The sequence below is a fragment of the Musa acuminata genome, chromosome BXJ1-4 (genome assembly GCF_036884655.1).
Source record: "Musa acuminata AAA Group cultivar baxijiao chromosome BXJ1-4, Cavendish_Baxijiao_AAA, whole genome shotgun sequence".
Classification (NCBI taxonomy): domain Eukaryota; kingdom Viridiplantae; phylum Streptophyta; class Magnoliopsida; order Zingiberales; family Musaceae; genus Musa; species Musa acuminata.
The window spans coordinates 41526290-41550307 of record NC_088330.1 but is presented as its reverse complement, the minus strand read 5'-3'; the positions used below and the strand labels follow the sequence as shown (position 1 = coordinate 41550307).

General features: G+C 36.2%; 1 protein-coding gene across 2 annotated transcripts; it reads right to left on the bottom strand.

Annotated features, from left to right (window-relative positions):
* Nucleotides 1-465: 465 nt before the first annotated feature.
* Nucleotides 466-24018, bottom strand: LOC135671288 (brefeldin A-inhibited guanine nucleotide-exchange protein 5-like). 2 transcript variants are annotated; one of them, XM_065179338.1, is made up of 33 exons: nt 23595-24010; nt 21950-22025; nt 21421-21655; nt 19550-19671; nt 19396-19454; nt 15832-15889; nt 15663-15747; nt 15356-15553; nt 15169-15227; nt 15001-15070; nt 14855-14923; nt 14568-14690; nt 14343-14396; nt 14180-14268; nt 13905-14001; nt 13720-13818; nt 13390-13599; nt 13142-13252; nt 12893-13077; nt 12192-12818; nt 11630-12047; nt 10901-11140; nt 10662-10785; nt 10436-10584; nt 7489-7845; nt 7095-7261; nt 6740-7008; nt 6394-6569; nt 4637-4756; nt 4412-4548; nt 4005-4332; nt 1482-1577; nt 466-1014 (listed from the first exon to the last, which is right to left on the bottom strand). In XM_065179338.1, exons 1-33 carry the CDS (start codon nt 23707-23709, stop codon nt 952-954), a joined length of 5385 nt encoding a protein of 1794 aa, XP_065035410.1. In that variant the 5' UTR covers nt 23710-24010; the 3' UTR covers nt 466-951. The 2 variants fall into 2 exon arrangements, with proteins under 2 accessions (XP_065035410.1, XP_065035418.1); XM_065179346.1 differs by lacking the exon at nt 21950-22025 and having other exon boundaries at nt 23595-24018.

The following is a 24018-nucleotide window of genomic DNA, read 5'->3' as shown; positions in this document are numbered from 1 at the left end:
TTAATGATTGGAAAAAAACTCTTTAATTATTAGAGAATGATTCGATATGTATTTATCTTTAACGTTCCCTCTCTCACGTGCAAATCGGATTAGATTTGGTAATGTGAAATTAAACCCAAATGCATGAATGGTACAAACCAATTAAAGAAAGACATTAGACGGATACTCGTAATCTATGTTAACATCATGATAAATATTTTGATTGAATGATTAGTAATTTCAAAAGTTTAAGCAATTAGAAAATGATCTACCAGACAAATGATCCATTTACAGACCACCGCTCGTATCATACATACATTAGCATAATCTGTCCCTTGTGAAAGCAATGTCAATAGTTGGATGACACAAACGTAAGAAGCAGAAGTATAAATTTGCAATCAACAATTTGTTCTCTTTTTTTTTCCTGAACAAACCAATCAAATTAAGAGCCAATCAGTACCCTCAAAAGAAACATGACAACATCTATGCAGGATACTATCAGAGGGATATAATTAATGAATGCCACCAAATTATTCAATATGCACAAAGCTATTACACAGATGAACAGGCAAGGCTATACATCTCCTCCAAAAAGCCAATAGTGAAGAGAGATTTTGTAAGAAAGTAACAGATGTAATAATTGTCATAACATCATTTCTAGAGTTTCCTGACCTAAGCAAAACATGCTGAGCCATTCCTAACAGTGTCACTCATATAAATAAAAAGATCTACGATATATGTACCTTCACAAGTATATTTAGTGTCACTAGCAGGCGTTACCTCATAAGATCCGTCCGGTATCTCTGTTCACTCTTGTTCATAGCAACCATGGAAAAGGTTTACAACAGTACATATAGGTGCTCCTATTCATGGCATAAACATTTTGGAAGAGTTTCTGCTTCAAGCGGCAGATGCTGAAGAATGTCGGTCACACAACAGGGCGAACAAAAACATCAACAGTAATGATAACTATTATCGCAGAAGAGGGGCGAGCTGTGTGCTAAAGAGATCACCAAGAGCTCCACGAATGTCCATCTGAATTAAAAAGAAAATGATAAGCGTACAGCAATCTATTGAACCTCAAAATGTGGATCATACATAAGCCAAATAATGAAATAAAGAATGATTTCTATGTATACGTAAATGGTTGAAGGATGATCTATTCCATGAGAAGAGATCATACACCCAAGTGTATGCATGAGCGCACGCACTCAAACACACATTCGTGCATGTAGATGTGTGTGTGTGGATGTACATGCATTTTGACCAACTGAACCTTCCAGTATTTCTTCATAAAGCCACAACTGGAATCAATTGTTTGCAATGAAAAACAAGATGATGTCCTTAAAAATATAATATAAATATATTATATTTTGCAAGCAACAAGCTACAACAGATTAGGGAAGATTAGTGAAGAAGATCTTAGCATATAAAAGAAGCAATGGTTTAAGCTCGATGCTTCAGCTTACATAACATGATCTTTCGAATACTATAAGACTTACCTGATCACAGCAAACAAGTTTGGTGATTAGTGGATAGAACTCTCTAAGATGCTTTCTGAATATTAGACTATCCATACAGCACATTCGTTTGAGTACCTGAAAGATCAAATAGAAGTCTAAGAAATTACTGAAGGTAACAACTGCCAGTATTACGGAAGGATCATAACTTTTTTTGAAGTATTTGAAAAAAAATTATCACTCAATAATAGTAGTTATATTATTGTATCCGAGTTATAAAGGGATACAAAGGGAGACCTAAAAATGTGATCCGAACAGCAAATTGGTTCTTCAGGCAAATTTTTGGCTGTAACAGCAAAATGAGGCTACTACAGCAGAAAATCCAGAGATCTGATATTACTTCAAAACACAGACAAACCTAAGAATTTTCACTGAACGCCAGACAAACACGGAGGATACAGATTTAGACATGAAAGTAAAGATGACAAATCCAAGAAAGAGGTTAACAGACTATTGAGAAGAAAATGTCCACTCAACATCCTTTTCCCTCTTTTGGCACTCATCTTTTCCCAAATTTAGCCTACAATTTAATTAGAAAAGTAGCTTACCAATCTATTTAAGTATTTACCAGAACTAGAAGGAAAAATTGCATATATATATCTCTCCAAACTTAGTGATTTTTGTATTTGTCCGTCTAAATTTAAGTTTAAGACACTATATATATGTGTGTGTGTGTGTGTGTGTGTGTGTAAACTTTTAGATATCTTATTATATTTAATCTCTGACAGTTGACTATCAGCAGAAAAACTCCAATTAAACATTAATAATCTTCAAATTAGTTTCCTCAATTTTGTATTTGCCACATAAAATTTATGTTTAAAGAAAAGGGGTTCAAATTATCAATGAAAGTGATATGACATATGAGTCAATCTAGATGTTTAAAATTTTAATATCTTTTAAGATCATTGGTAACCATGGTTGGTAATGGTTGACTCGGGTTTATCGAACAGATGCTAATTGGCGTGGCATGCACGGAGGATTTAAATATTTGAAGGGATATATGTGTGATATCAAGATATTTGGATGGATATATATATATATATATATATATATATATATATATATATATATATATATATATATATGCTAATTTGAAGGTGCAGACATGCTATTCCAAACTTTAATATAGAGAAAATTATAGATCCATATGAACATCAAGGGAAGTGAAAATACTGCAGAAAACAGCACTGTTTCTGATATTTCAGAAGCAATACAGAAAACCTATTCTGGTTGAGTAGGAGATAACAAGAGAACAAACGATTTAATGAAGAAGATTATTACAGGCAGCTTTGCAGAAACTTCCATTAGATCACAATTACCAATAAACCAATCCTAATGAAAACTTATTAAGTTCAAGCTCCAATATCCTGAGTTTTTTAATAGGGTTACGGACACCCAAAATCACCAAAGTTCAGGTGACCTGGCCAACCCAGGTCTATTTTCTGTTTATATGAGGAAAGACTCATAAATTACTGCAATGTTCTCCAAAAACAAAAACATTCTACCAAAACAGAAAAAGGGGGCTTATAAAAGAGATACAAAAATTTGATCTTGACATGACAGTGAAGCAAAAGATGAGGATAAGAAAGTACAACAGTAGTGAGAGAAGGATAAACTATTGACATTTTCTTGATTTAATTTTTTTATTTTCATTTATTTTTGGCTGATATCCTGAAGCCTCAATCTCAACTGCCTAATCCTAATCCTGAACCATAAATTTTAACCTCGTTCTCTATAACTCCTCCAAATAAGAATCAGTTATAGCAAACAAGTTCTAAACATTTTCCACCTTGAGAGTTTCAAAATATTGTCAGAATGAAATTGTATATGAAATGTTATCAGCATGAAACTGCCAAGCACATCCTTTGTGCTGACCAAAACTGGTAAAAGTTTGACCTAATTGGCACAAAATAGACATAATAACAAACAGACATAACAGCATGGCCAAGTACAACTCAGCATAAATCTTGCTGGCTGAAACCAGGACTAATACTTCAAATAAAAAAGAGCTCTAAAAACAACTTTCTTGAACTTCAATAGCAAATTACAAACATGATAGAATTTCAGAATTATTGAATTAATACCTTAAATATAAGATACTGAAACTAAACTTGTTACAACTTGAAGTCAACCATTATTAGGCTCATAGTTTCTTGTAGTTGAACTTTAACTTCATATATTGAGCTTGACTGATCACATATATATTGTCTTATTCTATACCAAAAAATTGCAAAACAACTGCTTCTAGATTATTGAAACAACAGATCCAAGCCGATCAAAGTAGAATCATAATGAGAAATTACATGCCTAATATGAGATAGTTGATATACTGAAGCATTTCCTCTAGAATGGAATACTATATAGTATATACTGATGTAAAAATTAAGAATTACCAAATCTTTCCAAGAAACAATCACAGCAATAACATATCTAACACAACACAAGCATAATAAATATAAACAAATAGAAAATACATGTTAGCAGCTCCTGATGTATGTATCTTACCTTAACAATAACTGGAGCTCTCAGGTCAAGTACACGATGTAGATGTGCATAACCCACTCCAACCACTGTACTTGATTTGAGCTCAGAAGTCTCCTTTAAGATCTGACCACAGAAAGAAACCAGCTTCTCTTCTGCTATGCCTTTGAGTTTCTCTTCTGAATCTAAAGTTGCAAGATAGCCTGAATCATTGATTGATGTCGGGACCACTGGACCATCAGAATTCACTTGTTCATGACTGCTGCTTTTCCATATTGCAGTTGACTTGTGTAAGATTTCTAAATAAATGGAAGTTCCGGTTATTTCTTGGCGAAGAAGATTTAGAGGTAGCCTGTGCAACATTAACCACCAAAAGTAAGACTTTGATTGACAAATTAACCAAGAAATCCGTAAGCCTCAGGCTTAGCTACCTTTCAGAGGGTATATATTGCATTCGCAATATAAGGTTTGATGAAGAATTATATGAAGCAGCAAATTCTATGAGAGACAACAAGATGTCCATTATTGCAATTTTATGGGGGACCTTTAACTTGCTCCAGTATTTTCTCTGCAATATTTCAATTATATCATCAGGAGACTAATCAATCTACAATTAGTTAAGCAAGATGATACAGGCTGTTTGAATTTTATATTACCTGTATGCTATCAATAACGCTTAACAACAGTAGTTGAGTAATACATTTTCCTTTAATAGTCTCCATCATCGAGTTCTCTTCATCATAATCATCAGGAACAGGTTCTGCAGCATCAAGGATCTGCATAGACATTCCACATACAGAATCAAGCAAATAATATGCCAAAATGGAACAAAATATAGGTAGAGATGACTCCACATTAAACATAAACTATGAGGGATTTTAAAGATACTTATATCTCGTACACCATCATATAATTCTGGTCAACATAAGTGACACAAATCATAAGTTCCCAACTATCTGCAGTTGGCTACATGGATCTTTTCCTATGATTGCCATCAAGCACGACTTAAGGAAATATCGATATTCAAAGTTTGTGGGAAAACTTTTTTGATTGTTTCAAACAAAATATTATTATCTCTCTCTCAATCACCTCTTCCACCAACCAATCCCAACAAACTTCCCTAAATAATTATTGCATCTAGAGATCTTCCTAGGATATATCTGTGCTATTTTAAATTATTTATCTCATTTGCCATCGATAATAATTGTACCTAATTGTTCACAAATATAATATTCTTATTCTATTTTTTCATATGAGGATGAGCAATCATTGTAATCCATGGCATGGGTGACTCAGGTTCTAATTATGAAAACAATCTCCCAATGCTGTAGAGATAAAGATAACTACACTATCTCCATGTGCTATGTGTTAGTGAAAGTTTTGTGCATTGGTCTGCCCATTTCTAGTAGTTCTATACATTGATGATTGATCACAACATTCTCAATTCAAGAAAATTAGCTTTCTACTTTTATTGTTTGCTAACTAACCAATTTAATAATTAATAAATGATACTAGCTCACAACTGTCCTATACCTTTTCCTTTTCAATTTTAAGAGCACACAATAATTACATGATACTTTCAATACTCTATTTACTTCTACCATCACACTTGGAATCTAAAAGCAATATTTTCCTTGATATATAAATCCAAGAATTTTAAAACTTCTTAAATTTTTTTGTTTAACTATTCTATCTATATCCACAAAATTCTTATATTAATATTGCTAAAATGCACTTTATATATTTGGTATTGATCCTATGAAACCTAAAACCCATAGTTTCTAACATGTCTTCATAACTAAAAAAAGGCATACCTAGTGCACAAGGCTTCGGCCAATGTGGGGTCTAGAGAGGGTCAAGTTTAAAATTAATAAACTAAATAATATTATCAACATAAAATTTAGAAGTTCATCCAAAATATACCTAGCAAATTCATAAATGGTACAGAACATTTTAACGTGACCAAGGATTTAAATAACATCATAAATTGAACAACTAACCCCATTCTCAAAAGTTTCATGTTCAAAATTATTATTGACTCGTTCAAGAATACAAGAATGTAACTCACATGAAAATTTTAATTAATTCACTTTTATTTTCTTCGAAAATTTACTGTCGCCCGATTTAGGATTCGCAAAAACATGATTAGGCTATTGGGTACAACTTTTTGTTCTTTACAAATAAGCTAAAACTAATTGCCTAAAACATCCAAGATTCCAAGTCCTGTCAAAAAGATGTAGTTTCACAAAAGAACACAACTTACAAACCAAATATACCTTATCGTAGTAAATTGAGAATATATTCCATATGATTTTTTTTTGTCTCCATCTAACTATTGCAATTAATCACCATCTTCAATCTAGTGAATAAACACATAAATGATTAAAAAAGAACATAATGAACAACCACCAACCTTTACAGGTGAAACCGGACCAAGATCGTCTGTATCGTTCTTTGATTTGGATGTGAAACTTCTAAGAAGAAGGTTGTCCATCATATTACCCATAATCCTTTGACCAAATGTTTGGCTACGCTGGACGCTTACAGCTACGGCAGGCTTCTGCTTGTTACCTGATGGTGATGGAAGACCTACAGAAAAGGAAAATGACTACTCTAGAAGAATCCAAGGACAATATATATGCCCCAAACCAATTGACCACAATTTATAGCCCTTAAATAAGTATAACTGCACGAATTTAACAGGTGAATATGCATGTTGCAGGTACATCCAGTGGGAAAGTCACTACATGGAAACATACCATCAGACTCATCCAAGTTTGTTTGGAGATTGCTTTCACCATAATCATCCTTAAAGTCAGTTGTGCTGATTATTTTTCCAAAAGCTTCTCTACCAGCAGATAAGGATTCGTTAACCATAGTTCTTCCTCCTTCCTTCCTATTGTGATTGATACTAAATGGACTATCACCATCTTTGTCATCTAAATCTTTGGATAAAACTGCTTGGTTTTTTTCCTCAAATCCCAGAGAATTGAGCAGTTCGAGAGGTTGAGTTGCATATGATGCATCTCTGTAATTTAACAGTTATACAAGAAGAAAAAAGGATCAGAATGACAAAGCGTACTGATACAAGAGATGAACTCATCAACAGCATACCTGATGCTTTTTAATAAAGTATCCCAGTCACTATCACCAAACTGATGGCCCCCAACCTCCACAAGATGCACTAGGGCTCCAAGAGATATGCAAACGACACTCTGGTCTGTTTTCTTGGCACAATCAAGGAGAAAATCCAGGAGTGGTGGAAGCATGAAGCACACTTCCTGAAGAAAGCCAGAAAGTAAGAGCATGTAACCATATAATAACAACTTAGGACGAGGTTCTAGACAGTATGATACTATGATCCTTCAATAAAAAAATGTTAAATTGAAATCGTAGCTCAAAAGAACATTAAAGAGGAAGGATAATTGCTTTAGTTCATAACTGGAATATCATGTGATACAGATGGAATTATTTAACATGGCTCAATGAAGAAAAAAAGAATAGATACCTTATAGAAAGTATTGAAAAGATTGCAGAGCAACTGAAGTGAATGGACGCTAGTCTCCCGGAGCCACTCATCACCTGAAGAGACAGGACCATATCTTCCAGCATGTCGTACATGGTCGAATATAGGAAAAAGGACTCTGTGAAAGATGCTCTCCCAGAAAGCAGAAGAGAATTTCTGGCCTCTCTCATTCAGCAAATCAAATAGCACTTCCAGTGCACAGTTTCGAACTTCCAATCTAGGGTCCAGTGTTAAGTCAGATAAACCAGCCAACATAGGAAACCAGTAATGCTCTGTTATATCGAAGTTTGTCTCTAGCCCACCATCCAGGGGTTTCAGGGCTCCACCAGGTATAAATCCCTATAAAAACAAGAAGAATAAGAGAAGCAAACTCAAAACCAAAAGATTAAAGGGCTTGTAATATTGAAATATTAAGCCTGTGAAAGTAAAACATACAAAGAATCTATCAAGTATCAAGGAATATTTGTTTTCACTCAGTTTCCATCTTCCCATGGAGCCAGATAGAATTATGCAATCTTGGATACAGCTATAAGTACAAACTTGGAAGTTTAGCAATACTAACATGGTCACACAGATGGATAAATAAAACTGGGTAGTTGCTTATCAGAAGGCAAATGCATAACAATCCAAGTTCATGTAACCAACACAAACATTTCTACTAAAACAATTTGATAGAAAAATTAATGAGTCAAAACCTTTAAAATGATCCACTTTATACCAAACTAGCTGTTTTGTACACGAATGGTCATCAAAGTAAGCTTTAACTGCCATTTTTATACTCAATGCTAGATGACCAAACTCATGAGCTAGATGAACAAATGAGGTCATTCTAGAAATATCCAATAATTTATCACCTTCTTTAGCTCAAGAAACCAAGAAACTATCACATATTATCAATAAGGTCCCTTAGAAAATTGTTTAACTCCAGCAGTGCAGTTTATGGTGTGAGCATGACGACAACTTGAAAGTTGCAACATAACACTTGACTCATAAAAAACCCGGGGCTTCTTTGTTGACATATAAAAAAGTATTTGTTCAAACTTCTTCCCTCCACATTACCATGCCTAACCATTTTTCTTTTTTGCGTATTGTTATGAAATGTAAATTCGTGCTAATATTTGTTTAACTTCTAGATCTTTTTTTTTGTTTACTGTTACAAAATGTTGATTGAAGCTAATATTTAAATTGATGTTAATATTTGTTTAACTTCTAGATCTTTTTTTTTTGTTTATTGTTACAAAATGTTGATTGAAGCAAATATTTACGAGGCTTATAGTCAAATTTTCTTTATTGCTTACTGTTATAAAATGCTGAATGAAGCTAATATTTGTTTGGCCTATATATGAAAAATCAAAACCAATGTCACGGTTTATAAGGAATCCATCCTCTGGATCATAAATTCCAAAAGATCGGTTTCTAAACTTCATTATCATAGCTTCACGGACCAACACAAAATGATGATATTTTGTTATTACTTACTAAATTTATGATGATAGAGGAAATATATTTTAAAAGTGTGTTTTCGCTTGAGAACAGTGAAGAATATTGACATAGTAAATTTGTCTTCAATGACTATGATTACACATTGAACATCAATTCCTAGATATGTTATTTTATATAACTGTTCCAAGACTATGTTAGTACTTGGGATAAACTTCTTGATGACATACTCTTCTCTCAGTATGAAGTGCTTTCCCACAATGGCTAATTAATGAGTTCCCCATCACTGTTGATAGTGGCCTAATATTTTGGTCCGATGTGGACCAGCATACCAATACGTCTGGACCAAGAAAAAGCAGGAAAAAAGAGGGGAGAAAGAGAAGGGATTTGAGAGAGGAGGATTCGCAGAGGGGCAAGCAAGGGCAAAGGAGGAGCAGAGGACAAGGAGGATGTACCATCCAGAGAGCAAAGAGAGAGGAAAACGCAAAGGAGGAGGAGCAGAGGATGGAGGAAAGACAGATGAGGAGGAGGCTGAGAAAGAGGCGGGAAAGCAGATAAGGAGGACGAGGCATACTGAATGCAAAGAAGGAAGCAGCTACCAGCAACGCAGTGACTGAGAGCAGTGAAGAGACTATAGTGAGGTGGTAGGGAAAAGGAAAAGGCAAAGAAGAGAGAGGTCAAGGCACAAGGGAGTCAAGGTCACACTAGAGAGATTGAGAGAGAGAGAGAGAGGTCATGTGGTTTAACCCTATAAAAAAAAGAACAGATTGGACCATCTAGAACGGGCTGGTCCATGTGCTGGTTTGCCATCAGACCAGTAAATAATGCCCAATACAGACTGGTGCTAGTGGAATCTAAAACCTCGAGTAAAACATGGTTCTCATTAGACTCTTATAACTCAGGATCACTCATCAATACTACAATCAAAAACTGTGAGAACCAAAAGAGCAAAAAGTTGAGTGCTTCAACAATTTTGTTATAGTACTCATTAAACTCTACAACTTAGGATGATCAGTAGGGGAATCAATAAACTTTGTGAGAACGAAAAGAGAAAAGTTGAGTGTTTCAACAATGTCATTGTGATTACAACTAGCATCACGCAAGCATAGTTCATCTTACCGGTCTGTACCGATATACTGACCAGCTATTGATACCGTATGTACTAAGTTGTACAGAGCCATACCAAGCATACCGACACACAATACATGGGGGTGTACTGATCGCTTGTTGGACCAGTATGTACCACCAATACAAAACGGTATGTTGAGGTGCGACGAACCTTGCACACAAGCAAATGATATCAAGAAAAATTCATTAGGCATCTCATTGCATGCATAAATTACTATATGTATTATGTAATACATGATTATATTCCACGAATTCGTCAAGAACAAGTTATTATGAAAATTTCTAGCCAAACAATGTTTTCTAGGTCTGTTAACAATATGAAATTATGTCTAAACATGAAGAAGTATGTTTTGATGCAAACCTCTGCAAGACGATCTTCACATATACGGAGGAGGGCAATAGCCTTCAAGCTAATGCGTGGTGAGACTTTGTTATTAGCAAAACGAATGAGGCTGTTGACACAATCCATAAAGCAGTCCCCAACAACCTGATCAAAATGTTCCAAGATAACTGCAAGACAAACTATTAGCTTCATTGGAAATCTAGGATAATTTAAACTCACAAGGTTAAAGTAACTGTTTTCTCACCTTGCTCAACATTTTCAAATGCACTTTCAACAATTGATTCAAAGTCATCATCAGCGGCTGCAGTAAAGATCATGAACACACTCCGCCAACCAGATTTAATGCTGCCAACCTTTGACTTAATCATCTGTTATGCCACCACCAGCAGTTAAGAACCATTTGTTTTGTCATGAAGAAGACAATGAAATAAGGAGCACATGATACATACTAAGTTTGTGTAAAATTAACAGACCAAAATTTACCTGAACAATGCAATCCACAATCAGGCTGCGTATTTTTTCATTGGGGCTATTCCGCATAAGAATGACAAAAGGTTTCAAAATGTCATTCTGGAAGGTGAAGTTGGTGAGCTCAGCACGCTCCAAATACTTCATACCAAGTTGTCTAAGTGAATCAATGGCGTACATAGCAACTTTTTCCTCATGGTGACTACCGGCAGCAATGAAATGCTGAGCCAAGACAGACCATATTCTAGCCCATACCTGAACAATGGAATATATCACAAGTTAAAATCAAGAATAATCACAAAAAAATCCATTGTAAAAGAATGCAACAAGACAACTTTATAATCAATACAAAGATATCTAGATTTTGGCATGCATCTGACAATGTAATGCACCAGAAAATAAGAACCAAAATATGCAGTGAACTATCTTTTGCTCACCTATATGATTATGCACTATTCCACCAAGTAATGATTATATCCTATTGCCACCGAGTAAAAAAGAAAAATCTATATATGTGCCATGTTAACCTATTACAAACATAAATTAAATACATGGTGTTGCAAAACTGTCATTTTAAAGTGATGTTGCCATATTTTCGAGTTTGACAGCCAACATTGGAGATTGAAATTCACTATTGTAATAGCATTAGGACTACTAAATTCCAATATATTAGTATATCAATGCAGGCATTGTAGAATCATAAATACCATAGAAACATTAAAGTACTGAAGGAACGTCAAGTACCAGCCGAATACGAGCCATATTATAGTAGCTTATCTCAACAAGTTTCTGTAAGCTGAAGACACGAGCAGGTGTTTGTTTCAGTTCTTCAGCAGATACACCACAAAGAGCAGTGAAGAACTCCACAACTGAATCACTAGGCAATTTTACACTATTTACAAAAGCTTGCTCTGCTGGTTTTCCAGCTAGCTCTCTAAGAGACTGCAGAATTGCATCCTTAGATATTTGATTTGAGCCCTGCATTACCGTTGCAGCAATAGACGGAGTTGAAGTGATATATTCTAGCCTTGAAACACATTCCAACACAGCATTCCAGGTGTCTTGTAGTGATTCTGTATCCGTATCACATAAAACAAGCAGGGTGCGTAATGCCTCCACATTTTTACCACGCATCTCCTTTGGAGCATGCAAAAAGGTAAATCTGCATGCAGATTTTTGTAAAACATTGCATCACACTTATTGGTATAATTTGTCATTGATACTCAGAAGGAACAAAATGATATAAGATTTATGATGGTAACTTAAAACACACAATATTGCAATAGAACCTCATGCAGAAACATACCGTACTAAGGATGTTAGGAAAGCATAACGCAGTGTATCTATCCCAAGAACACATGTTAGATGTATGCCAGCTCTGAAACCCTCCATGCAAAGAATAACCCTTGGCTTGTTGTCTGTTTCTTCCATCGTGACAGAAAATGCTGCTAGCAAAGGCCAGCCTACAGCTTCAAGAATTGGTCTAACCAGTTCAACCCGTTGAGCTGTGTAGAAAACACCCCTTTTTTCACCTTTATTTTTAAAAAGAGCCTGTATTTGCTGTTTAATATTTTCACTCTCTGCCTTGGTATCAATCTCTGACTGTTTTTTAGGAAGAGCTAAATTAAGAATATTAACAAGATGACCTCTCTCTTCTGTTTCTGGCCTCAGTCTGCTGCTTTTAGATGCACTGGGTGCATCATTCTTCATCTTTATCTCTTCTTTAACAATTGAATCATATATCTCCTCTAAAATCTCCTTTGGAGCACACTCTTCTATATCACTTGCAGAATTCATGCGTATAAAATCGGATTTGGACATTTTTGGCCAAACCATTGGATTGTGTGCATCTGTATTTAACATTATAACTGCATAGGCAAGAACATAGGCAGTATCTGCATTCTTGAAAAGTCCTGGATTATCAGCACAGTAACTGCAAAACAAACATCAGCTAGCTAAATAATCAAAAGTGGCAACTGTAAGAGCATCTCAAATTAACAACTATACCGTTCAGCAAACTTTTCCATGATCCGATCAATTTTCTGTGCTTCTCCAGGAAGTCGAAATCCTTTCAGAAACTCACGAATTGCAATATCAAACTTTAACCCTGAGAACTTCATGGAATCAACATAAGCATGCATGACAGCAAGGGGAAGTTCCTCGTGCTGACCCAAATATTCACCAATCATAACCTGAAATATAAAGAAATTAAACACACTTTTATCATAAACAAAAAGAATTGACATAGAAGACAACCTTATCCAAACTTGGAGTGCATTTCAGGAACTGGGCTATTGCAGAAGCCTTATCCTCAACCAACTTGTTAGACAACAGTAATTCTATCCCTTTTGCCGGTTTACGATTGAACTAGAAACAAAGGAACTGGTTAATATTTAACCATAAAAAATAAAACTAAACCCTTACGAAACTAGAACAGAGGATATAATTCCATTTTCTTGCATAAATTGCTTTTAAATATACATGACTGACAATATCCTAGTTACCTCTAAGATAACTGCTTCCATCGTGGATTTATGAGCTTTAGCCTTCTCAAATTGGTTCAGTCCATCATCCTGGTTCTTCAGCTCATTAACTGTAACAGATTCTCTAGCCAAAACATCGTCTTCAGGGGATCGAACGATGTTATAATGCTTAACGAATTCTCTTCTTAGCTTCTCCCAATCAACCAATGATTTCAGCAGACTAACCAAGCACTGCAATAAATAAATAAATTGATAGACGTTGAGAATAGAAATAAAGATTAAACGCTTGCATGAAAACATTAGACAAACAGTAAAAAAACAATGGTTTTTATTTAAAGAAAAAGAGGAAACCTGAAGGGATGAGCCTTTAGCAGATGCAACCTGCATCAAACCAACTGAGCTGGGATCTGTAGTTAGAGTCCCTTGTGCTATTCGTGACAGAGCATTCACCTGCTTAGATCAGCATAAATGAGAATGTATTACAAAGATGCCACGCTTTAACTCCAAGACATCAGTACAACTCGCTTGGATTTTACCATGAGTTCAAAAAGGTTTGGTGCCTGAAGATCACAATCATAGTTAACAAATATATCTGCAAGCATTTGTGAATCCTTGCATACTTTCTCGAGCATCCTAACAGAGAATCCATTATAAGTTTCCATCAGCAAGATAACAAAGCTTGCAGCATGAGCAAATGCTACATGGCCAACAATGGAATACAACATAATATTACGATAAACTGAAAATAAAACTATTACAATGTGAAAGATAAGGAAAACAACATTTTCTTAACATGAAAATAACATATCACCGGAGAACAGTTGTTCTTTGGCCGAGAGCACTCTCATTGCTTTCCAAGGGTTTTAATATTATCAAAGGAAAAAAAACACCAATTTCTCCCTGAAAAATAGTATATATAAGATCAACATGATAAATGAGGGGACAGTCACTATGACCATATCAAAGTAACATACCTTAAGACTTTCCCTAAAACGGAGCAAAAGAACTGCAAATATTCCAGTTGCATGCTGCATAACAAGATTTAGCATAAAAAAGAGTAACTACTTGAACAAATAAAAAAACATGTAACTTCAGCTTCTATGCAAACCTAGTTATCAGCAATTCCCAATGATCAGTAAATAAGCAAGCATTAGATAATGAACAGGACAAGCAGCAACAAGTAATAGTGCATAAATAACCTGAAATACGGCTGGTGAAGAAGAAACAGAAGCCCGTAGTAGCGCGTAAGAAAGATATGCCTTAACAGAGTCAATAAAATGGAAATTTTTGGTGAAGGATTGGCTCACTCCTTCCAGTAAACCCTGCAAAGAAAGTCATGGGTATGTCAAACAGTCAAAGTACAAACTATGAAAACATGTTTAAAACTTAAAAGAACAAAGAAAAAATGAATTGAGTAAAGCAATTGGAGAAAAAAAAAATGGCAGATGAAACTTTCTTGCCTTTACAAAGTCCACAATAAACTAACCTGCAAAAGCTCAAGAGACAAAAGCCTTGTCTTTGTAGTAACCTCGTCGCTCTCTTCTTTCATCCCCATCTGCATATATAGACTTCAACATGTGAAGATAGACTGCCAATAGACCGTGACATCAGAACATTTTCACAAATTTAGACCTTGCAAAGTGTGCGAAACAGCAACAGAGCATCACGTTGCACCACACTCATGCTGTCAAGATCAATCCCTCTGAAATAAGATAAGAGTGATGAATTTGTTACATTCAACAGAAATAAACCACAACTGAAGGCTAAAACTATTTACACAGTTGAGAATTTCTTTTATACCGTGAGATTTTCTTTCCATCTCCAAGTTGAACGGCTTGATCGAGAACGGCCTCTAGACCCTGCAGATTGTATCTTATAATAAGATATAATAATCAAGAAACCCCAATGTAGATAATTCCAACTAATCAGTAAAACAATCTCAATTTTTTAACAGATCTTGGATATTAATTTTAAACAAATGGACCACCTTGATGTCTGCACCACCAGCCAAATTCTGAAGTTCCTCAAAAGATGGAGATGTTTCATTTGTGTGACTCATGGATAATGCATCTGCTGTTGAAGTTTTCTTCTCATCTTCGTCTCTAGACATTTCTACATTATCAGAGGTTGTGTAGCTAGCTGAAGGAATATCAGCATGCTCGTAACTACTGGATGACACAGAAACCTAAACACCCATAGAAAATAGTTGATATTCTAAATCATTTTTTCCTGTACGAAGCCCTCTACTTTCTTAAACAACTCAGTAAGATCAAATAAGATTAAAAGAATCCAACCTGATCAATTTCCATTCGCCTAAAGACAATATTGATCATTTGGGTCAACATTGCTTTTGAAGTTCCCTGATTTATTGGACTCTTGCTACAGAAAAAGTTTAGAGATTGGTATGCATTAGATAATATTTAATGAATTGACAGTTTCTAAGGAAGAATTTGATTGGCATACCTGTTAAGAGCAATGTTATAGCATACTCTAATCACTCCCAGCAAAGGTTCTCCATGCACTGTGTTTAAAGAAAGTAGACTAATTAATCAAAATTGATAACTAGTGGCACAGTCATGACAGTGTAGAACAGATTAAACATCTAAAGACAAACCATGCCTGCGTATAACCTACCAGTTCAGCAACTAAAAGGAAATTATCCAGTTTGAGGTACACTTATGATGCATTGAAACATTTAAAACACAAAAAAAAAATGTACCTAGACTTCTGCCTATGCAGGGTCTGGGAGGGTCGATATATGCAACTTTACATCGAGAGGTTGTCTGACTCAAACCTTATTCTCCCATATCACAAAACAACAACCTTAATGTTCTACCAAAGGCTGCCCTCTAAGATAATTTTTTAAATTTTAACCTCAAAAAACTTCCAGAGATCTAACCTCCAAAAGACCAGCCAAAACCTCTGAGAAGGTTATCATAAAAGGTTAAGGAAAGAGTCATAATCTAGACAACAAAGACACATGCATGAACATAGAATACAAACCATGATCGGAAAATGACTAACCCAAACTCAATTGCTTAGTTACAGCTTCTTATACAAATGCAAGAAATGAATCACCAGATAAAAATGCAGGTACAAATTCCAACTATCCATGGCATGTGGAATGTTTCATTTAGATCAAGCAGTCCATACGTCTGTATGTATTTATGCATAAATGTATGTAAAAATCCACTAGTAGTGTTTTAAAAAGTGCTAGGCGTTAAAAAGTGTCAAGGCCCCAAAATACCCGAAGTGCTAGGCGCTCGCCTAGGCACCCACCCGACGAAGCAAAACATTACAGAATATTAAAATTTAAAAAATATATATTGTGATTTATAAATATAATCATAAAAACAAAATGATAAATCAAATTGAAAGCATACAAAGTACCAAATTGCATTGTCCATCTTCAAATAACAAAAATATTAAAAAAGAAAAGTTTAACATCAAATTCAATGAAATATGCTAAAGGGTTCTATTGATGGAGACCTATGCTAAATGGGGTTTCCAGTATCGTGCTAAACAGTTCTAACTTCTAACTCCTAACAGAGTAATAGTGCACCACCTCAACATGGTGCACTGGAGGGGGTGGGAGGAGGGGGTGGCGGATGAAGGCAACAGTGGACGAAGCTGTGGATAAAGGCAGCAGTGGCAAACGTAGGGCAACAGTAGGTGAAGGTGGCGACGACAAACGTAGGGTTTCGCTTTCAGGTTTGTGTTAGGGTACAGTAGTTGGTTCAATAGGCTAATTACATATTACCCCCAGTAATTAGCTACCTTTAGCATTTCGGTCCCTATACTTTCAAAAATTATATTGAGATTCCTGTACTTACAAAAGCAAAACATTTAACCCCATTGCTCCAGCAAAACCCTTTTCTCTTTCTTGATTTTCAGCCCTATAAAATTATCTTTTTAACCATGTATAGAAATACCAATGTAACTTTTGAAATTGTAAAGACCAGAATGCTAAAGGGGCCTAATTATAGGGGGTAATCTGTAATTATCCCTGGTTCAATTGAACCAACTTGCTTGTTCAATCAAACCCTGCTCAAACCCTAACCCAACTTGGCTCAGGCGCTCGCATGAGGCGCCTGACACCAGTGATTTAAAAAGCGCTAGGCGCTAAAATGCGCCAAGGTCCAAAAACGCCCGAGGTGCTAGGCGCTCGCCCGAGCGCTCCCCCGAGCGAAGCAAGGCGCTAAAATATAAAAATATATAATATAATTAATATAATTATTTAAATAAAAAATATGCTATTAAATTAAAAAAATCGAGTATAAAATCACAATGTCATATTAATAAAAAGTCTCAAAAATCAAAACAATAAAATTTTACATCAAATCTATTGAGTTGCTCTATACACTTGCCATTTATTCTGAAACCTAACAATAATTTTAAATAAATAAAAATTAATAGTATTAAAATCAAAATAATATATTATTAATCTAATAAATAAAAATACTATTATTAGTATATAGTTAGCAGTATACTGTTAATATACCGTTAACAATATAGTGAGAAGAGTATGAGAAGACCGAGGCTGCTGAGGCAACAACAACGGTAGCAAGAGCGGGAGCGAGAGCGGCAAGCGATAGCGGGAGTGGGCGCGGGAGCGGGAGCTGCGAGCGGGAGTGGGAGTGGGAGTGGGAGTAGGAGCGGGAGCTGCGAGCGGCAAACGACGACAACAGCGATGAGCGACGATTGTGGCAACGGCGAGAAGTCGACGAGCAGCGATTGTGGCAGCAGCGAGTAGCGACAGTGGCAGCGGCAGCAGAGAGCAGCGACAGCGGATAAGAAATCTCAACGGCAAAATCGCGAGTGTTAGGGTTGGGGAAGTCGGGGAAATCATTAGAGGGAGCCTATCGGTGATTTAGTTGGTTCGATTGAACCAACTAAAGCACCGGAGACTGAACTAGATGTAAAACACTGGTTCGGTCGCCTGGTTTAAACCCGGGCGCTCGCCCGAAGCTCCCGGCGCCTGGGCTCGGGCGAGCTCCTAGGCGGCGCCTCGTTGAAGCGAGGCGCTTGGACATGAAGCGAGGCGCTCGGGCCTCGCCTCGCCCGAGCGCCCGAGCGCCTATTGAAATCACTGCCTGACACCTAGGCTCAGGCGAGTGCTCGAGCGACGCTTCATTGAAATGCCTTGCATTGATGTTTTGCAAGGCGATCAAATGAGGCGAGGACCTCGCCTCACCCGACCGTCTAAGCAAGTGCTTGAGCACCTTTTGAAAACATTGTCCACTACATCGAATTAAACAATCATATCATACCACAAAAATTGTTAGATTACCGACTTACCAGCATAAGCAAGGATTGAATGTTGTTTTTCAGCATTTTAGGTGCCCTGTGGTTGACCTAAAAAGTTGAGAACTTGCATGTTTTTTATGTCTGGTTCAGGAAATTTGGTATCTCAGATAAGATAAGACTCTAATATTAGGTGCTCTACATGGAATTCAGATTTAGATTAATAAGCTCTCAACTCTTCTGATATTCTAGGATTTTAGCTTAAATTTCCACACTTTCTACCACATATGTTAGCAGTAATCTCAAAAATAGTGACCATGAAAAATATTGGACTGCCTTTCACCTGCCTCTTCAAGAAGAATGTAACTGAATTTTCACCCATCATGAAAGTCTAATTACTCCTCAAATGTTATCTTCTGGGAGAACAATGTTTTCCAGCCATATTGATGCAGTACAATTTTAAGAAACTGAGTATGATTGATTAATGATGTGCAATTTTTAAAATTTTGGAAAAATAAGAAGAAAGATATGGTACATACATCCTGACAAAAGTGAGAATTTCAGTCAAGCACCAACATGCTTGAAAAATATGTAAGTTCACTACATAACCTACATATACAGAATTTGAACCCAAGAGAAGGATACAAACAAGCTTATACAACAAAGTTTTCAGCAAAGAATTAGATTTTATATCTTGCACAACTCAGGCATGTTTTTGAAATGGTCATGAAAGTAATTCACATCCCTCTTTGAAAAACAAAAGCAGAAAATACAATCTTATACCTCTGAACCTTGTGGATGATACCGCAGTGAGAAGCACCTTTAAAACTTGTAATATGGTACTGCAAAATTATATGAGTGTCAAAACACAAGTTAAAAGATTTAATTTTGAAGATATATCTAGATAATGGAAACAAATTCGAAAAATAATATGTACCTGTCAGACGAAGAGTTATCAACACAACCACAGACCATATTGAGAACATCGGTAAATTGTGAAGCATTTTTACCACCCTCGAGTCCAGGATCACCCTCTAAATGATCATAAGCTATAAGTTTCTGCCACCATGAGAATTTAATTAGAAACACTATAAGTAATATAAGCATCAGGTGCATAATAGTCCAAGTTCATGGCAACAAGAGAAAAATAGAATAGTCGAAGAGGGAAAATGGACTATAAAGAAAAAACCGCACTGCATATGCAAAGGTTTCATGTGAGGATTAAAGATTCATCACATGCCACCAGAACGTAGAGCACATGCATGTACGTTATGTGCATTAAATATAAAAGATAAAAATGGCAAAGAACCATGGTTCATGTGATGCAGGCCCCAGTAAATATCCCTGTGGTTCCAAAAGAGGACGCTCTGTTACCTTAACATTTGTCATCATTGTTACTTAGATTGCTTGCTCGTAGCAATCTTGGACAGGAGGTTTTCAATTCTTTATGCTTGCATTTAAGTTTGGAAAATCTTTTGTAAGTTCTAAGGGTGTTACTTGCTAACCTCAGCTTTGTATATCATTAGACATTAGTGCACATTGCAAACGTCTGACTAGGATAAAAAGTAAAAATAAAAAAGACAGATCTAGTTATGAGGCTCCCAATAATGCAAGGTCTAGAAAGGGTAAACGTATGTATTCTTGCCTCCAAATATTATTTACAGATGTTGTTTCAGAGACTCAAGCATTTCCTTTGTCACAAACAGGCAACCTTGCCATTGTACCAAGCACTGGCCTCTTCAAACATATAGTGGCTACAGATAACAAAGAAGAAGAAGAGAATGATTGTCACATTCTTGCTAGTCAAAGAAGAAGAGAAAACAAATTCCTAAGGAACAAAAGGAATGGATAAAGTACAGAGAAGGGCACAATAAGACAATAAGATAAAAGAAAGGAAAGATAAGGAAAGGAACAAGGGGAAGTTATGGTATAGGGATTTAGTCACATGCTAGAATTGTATTGATATAGTGCTTTTCTCAAGAAAACATTTTGATTATTTCATCAAGCAGATCAAGGTTCTAAATTTTGAAGATGAAGGGTTTGACCTGCTGCCAAATGTTACATGTAGGAACAAGGGATGTGGGACTAATACGATGCATATCCATTGCCTGTTCTCATCCTTTTTCCTCACAAGACCACAATTTTCAAGCAAAGGAAACTGAAGTCACAAAAGAGGCAAAGAAAAAGGAGGAAAGCCAACTTACTATGAATAAGAAGAAACTATAATTGTGACACATCTATAGTTGTGCAATAGAAGCAACTGTATGGAAAAGATATGACCTATCAGCTGTAAGGCAATGACTAAAGGTAACGAGAACAACCAGTCGTCGGACCTGCATCTTTTAAAAGCATAAGCTATAATAGTAAAGAATGTGTATGTAGGCATGTTCATCAGTACCATAATAAATGCTATTTCAAACCACACCATAGTTGTTAAAGCAGTCAGAATCTAGTGCATGAGACAAGCTGTTCTTCATCTCATCCTAAATAGACAAACCATTAGCAGGCAAAAATTTTCAAAAATAAAAAATCGTCCAACATAAAGGATCAAGATAAGGAACATGTTTTAGACAAACCATTAGCAGACAAAAAGAATTCAAAATGAAAGATCATTTGCTAAGCCAGGATTTAAATAATTACAGGAAGAATAAAACAAACCTATAAGCAATAAACAAACATGAGTATATGTGCATCAATAAGCCTGCTATGGATGTTGGACCAAAATTCACACTTGTTTCTGCAAAACTGTAACACAACTTCTAGGAAAGAAAAGGCACAGAATTTTTTGAGTCAACAGGGGCAACATACATGAAGACAGTCAAGTGCAGGCTCCAAAAGTTTTATATTCTTCATCTCAAATGCAAGCCTCAGTGGCTTTAAGACAAGCTCAGCTTGGGTCCTGTCTAAGGTGTGGCCAGCACTTGCTAAAGCTGCTATAATAGGTTCACTCGTCTCTTGGGACATATTCATGGTTACATCCTTTTCAGTACCAGCAACTGGAGCTTCCCCTTCTTTCACTGCTACAGCACCTTCAGCTCCAATGCTATGCAACAATAATAACTGATTAATGTCTGTAGAACTTGGTGAAAGCGCATTGCAAAAAAAAAAAAGCATAGTTGAACACTTAATGAAGTAACCAACTAAGTGCCTACAAAATATGTCAAATCGAGGCTCACATCGACCTTGAAGGTATCATGACTGATATCAGGAATGTGTGAAATCCACTAGTATCTAAAAGATAATTATTTATAGCAGAAACAGAAAGCCATCTTGATCCCAATAGAAACATTGCATAAGTTAATGTAAAACTTAAGCACATAATAAGAAATTTAGCAACCTCTCAGTCCCTGCCAAAGTTGTTGCATGGTTATGATCATCAGAAGTCAACTCTGGCTTGGTCTCTTTCATGTTCTCTGAAAGTGGAAGATAAAAACAATCGATTACAAATATTCTCAGCTTGAATTATAGTTTAAATGTTAAGATAAAACAACCAAGTAAAATTCTCAGTTTGAATAAGAGAAACAATTTGAACTGACAAAAAGATTTTTAGGTAATTGCTGCCCATTTCCATAATCTCCTTCTTTATGTTTTCCCAAACTTCTCACCTGGTATGCTATTCACTACAACCATGCCAATGTCTCTTCTCTAATTAGATCCATTTTTCATGTTTCCTAGCCATATATGTTCATGCCATCCCTATGCACAAGAACGAAAACACAACTTAGGGCAAGTCAGGTTTAGCCCACCAATATGTTGCATTCTCTCACCACCGTTTAATGATATATATATATAATATATATATACGTGGACTTGTCCTCTCCACGACAGACAAATTCAAATTCAACTTTAAAAGATCTAAGTGGACTTTATTTAACAAAAACAGGTCTTAATATGACTTTAGTACCTACCATATATTTCCTAAAAATTCAAGTATTCAATACATAATCTGAGTCTCCATAAGGGCAGAGCTGGTATGATATATCCTAGAAAACATGAATAAACAAAACTTAGTCAAAACCATGCCTAAAGTACACCCAAATTTGACTGTAATTCTAATTTACCATACTTGGATTGAATTACCTTCCCCCATGCAGCTGGCATACCTCTAGTTACAGGGTTCTATTGAATGAGTATGCCAAATTATTCATTTATCTTTTAAGCATTTTCATAGCACAACCAGCTTTTTCCCGTGGTATTTCTAATGTTAACATGACTTTTTTCAGTATTAATACAGGTCCTACTCCTACCATACTCTCTGACCACGAAAGTGTCATCTAGATTGTTATATAAAATAACTCCTCAAATTGGCCCAGTATTCCTTTTAATGGCAGCAACTTCGATCAAACATCTACAGTCTTCATCCTCTATGTACTTAACATTACCTAAATCCCCACTCTTTCTTTTATCCTTTTTGAAGTCCTGAGATGATCTCTCCATCTTCAGTGCCTAAATTATTGTAAAATTACCAAAAGCATTAAATTTCATCCAACATTCCAACTATGAGTTTTTATTCTTCTATTCCAGTTAGTTTCTATCTCCAAAAGCCCTATGTTTTCCCACACCTTTGCCATACTTCATAGAATATCTTTCCTTCCCTTTGACTAGCTCCTAACGTACTACATTCAACTGCAAATTCCCTCTAGACATCCGAAAGTACTTTTTTTTTTTTCATTTCATTAATATTTTCCTCGATTTTTGCTGACTCTTCGTTTTCCTTAATCATGTGGATTCCATCTTGCTCGATCGTCTTATTATGAAATCACAAGCCTTGCTTGATATTCTATATGTCCAGGAACATTTTATCCGATTATACTTCAGTCAATTTTCCATGGGTTCTTTTTCAATGCGAACTCAAAATATTGCAGGTAATGTAGACAGATAGATCAGGTCTACAGGCAACGACTACGGAATACTAAAGGAAGACAAAATAAAGTAAGGATTGAATACGAAAAGATGTAAAACTGCCTTGGGGATGTACCGACCTAGACAAGTCTGCACAGCGCTCTGCAGGGCGGGGTACTTCTTTCCCATGCACTCCTTGAGCATGGCCTCCAAGGAGCGGATGATAAACCCCGAAGCGGCGGAGGCGGCCGCCATGACGAAGAGTCCTGTGGAGATCCGCCTCGACTACCCCTTCACGACTCGATCTCAGACCGTCAGGGCAAGAAATCCGTCGTGATCCACGAATCAGAAGATAAATCGAGCGGAAAGAACAGAAGAATCGGATGACCGCGGGCAAGAATTCGCCGACGGGAAAGAGCGCCGAGAGGAGAGGAGAGGAGAAGAGCGAGCAGATCTGACTTCCGAGAGGAAAATGTCGTCCGCGATGGAAGCTTTCGCGCGACGGACATGCGATCGCAAGTAGAAGGTCCCCGAGTCGAGCCGTATCACATGCGACCAAAACCA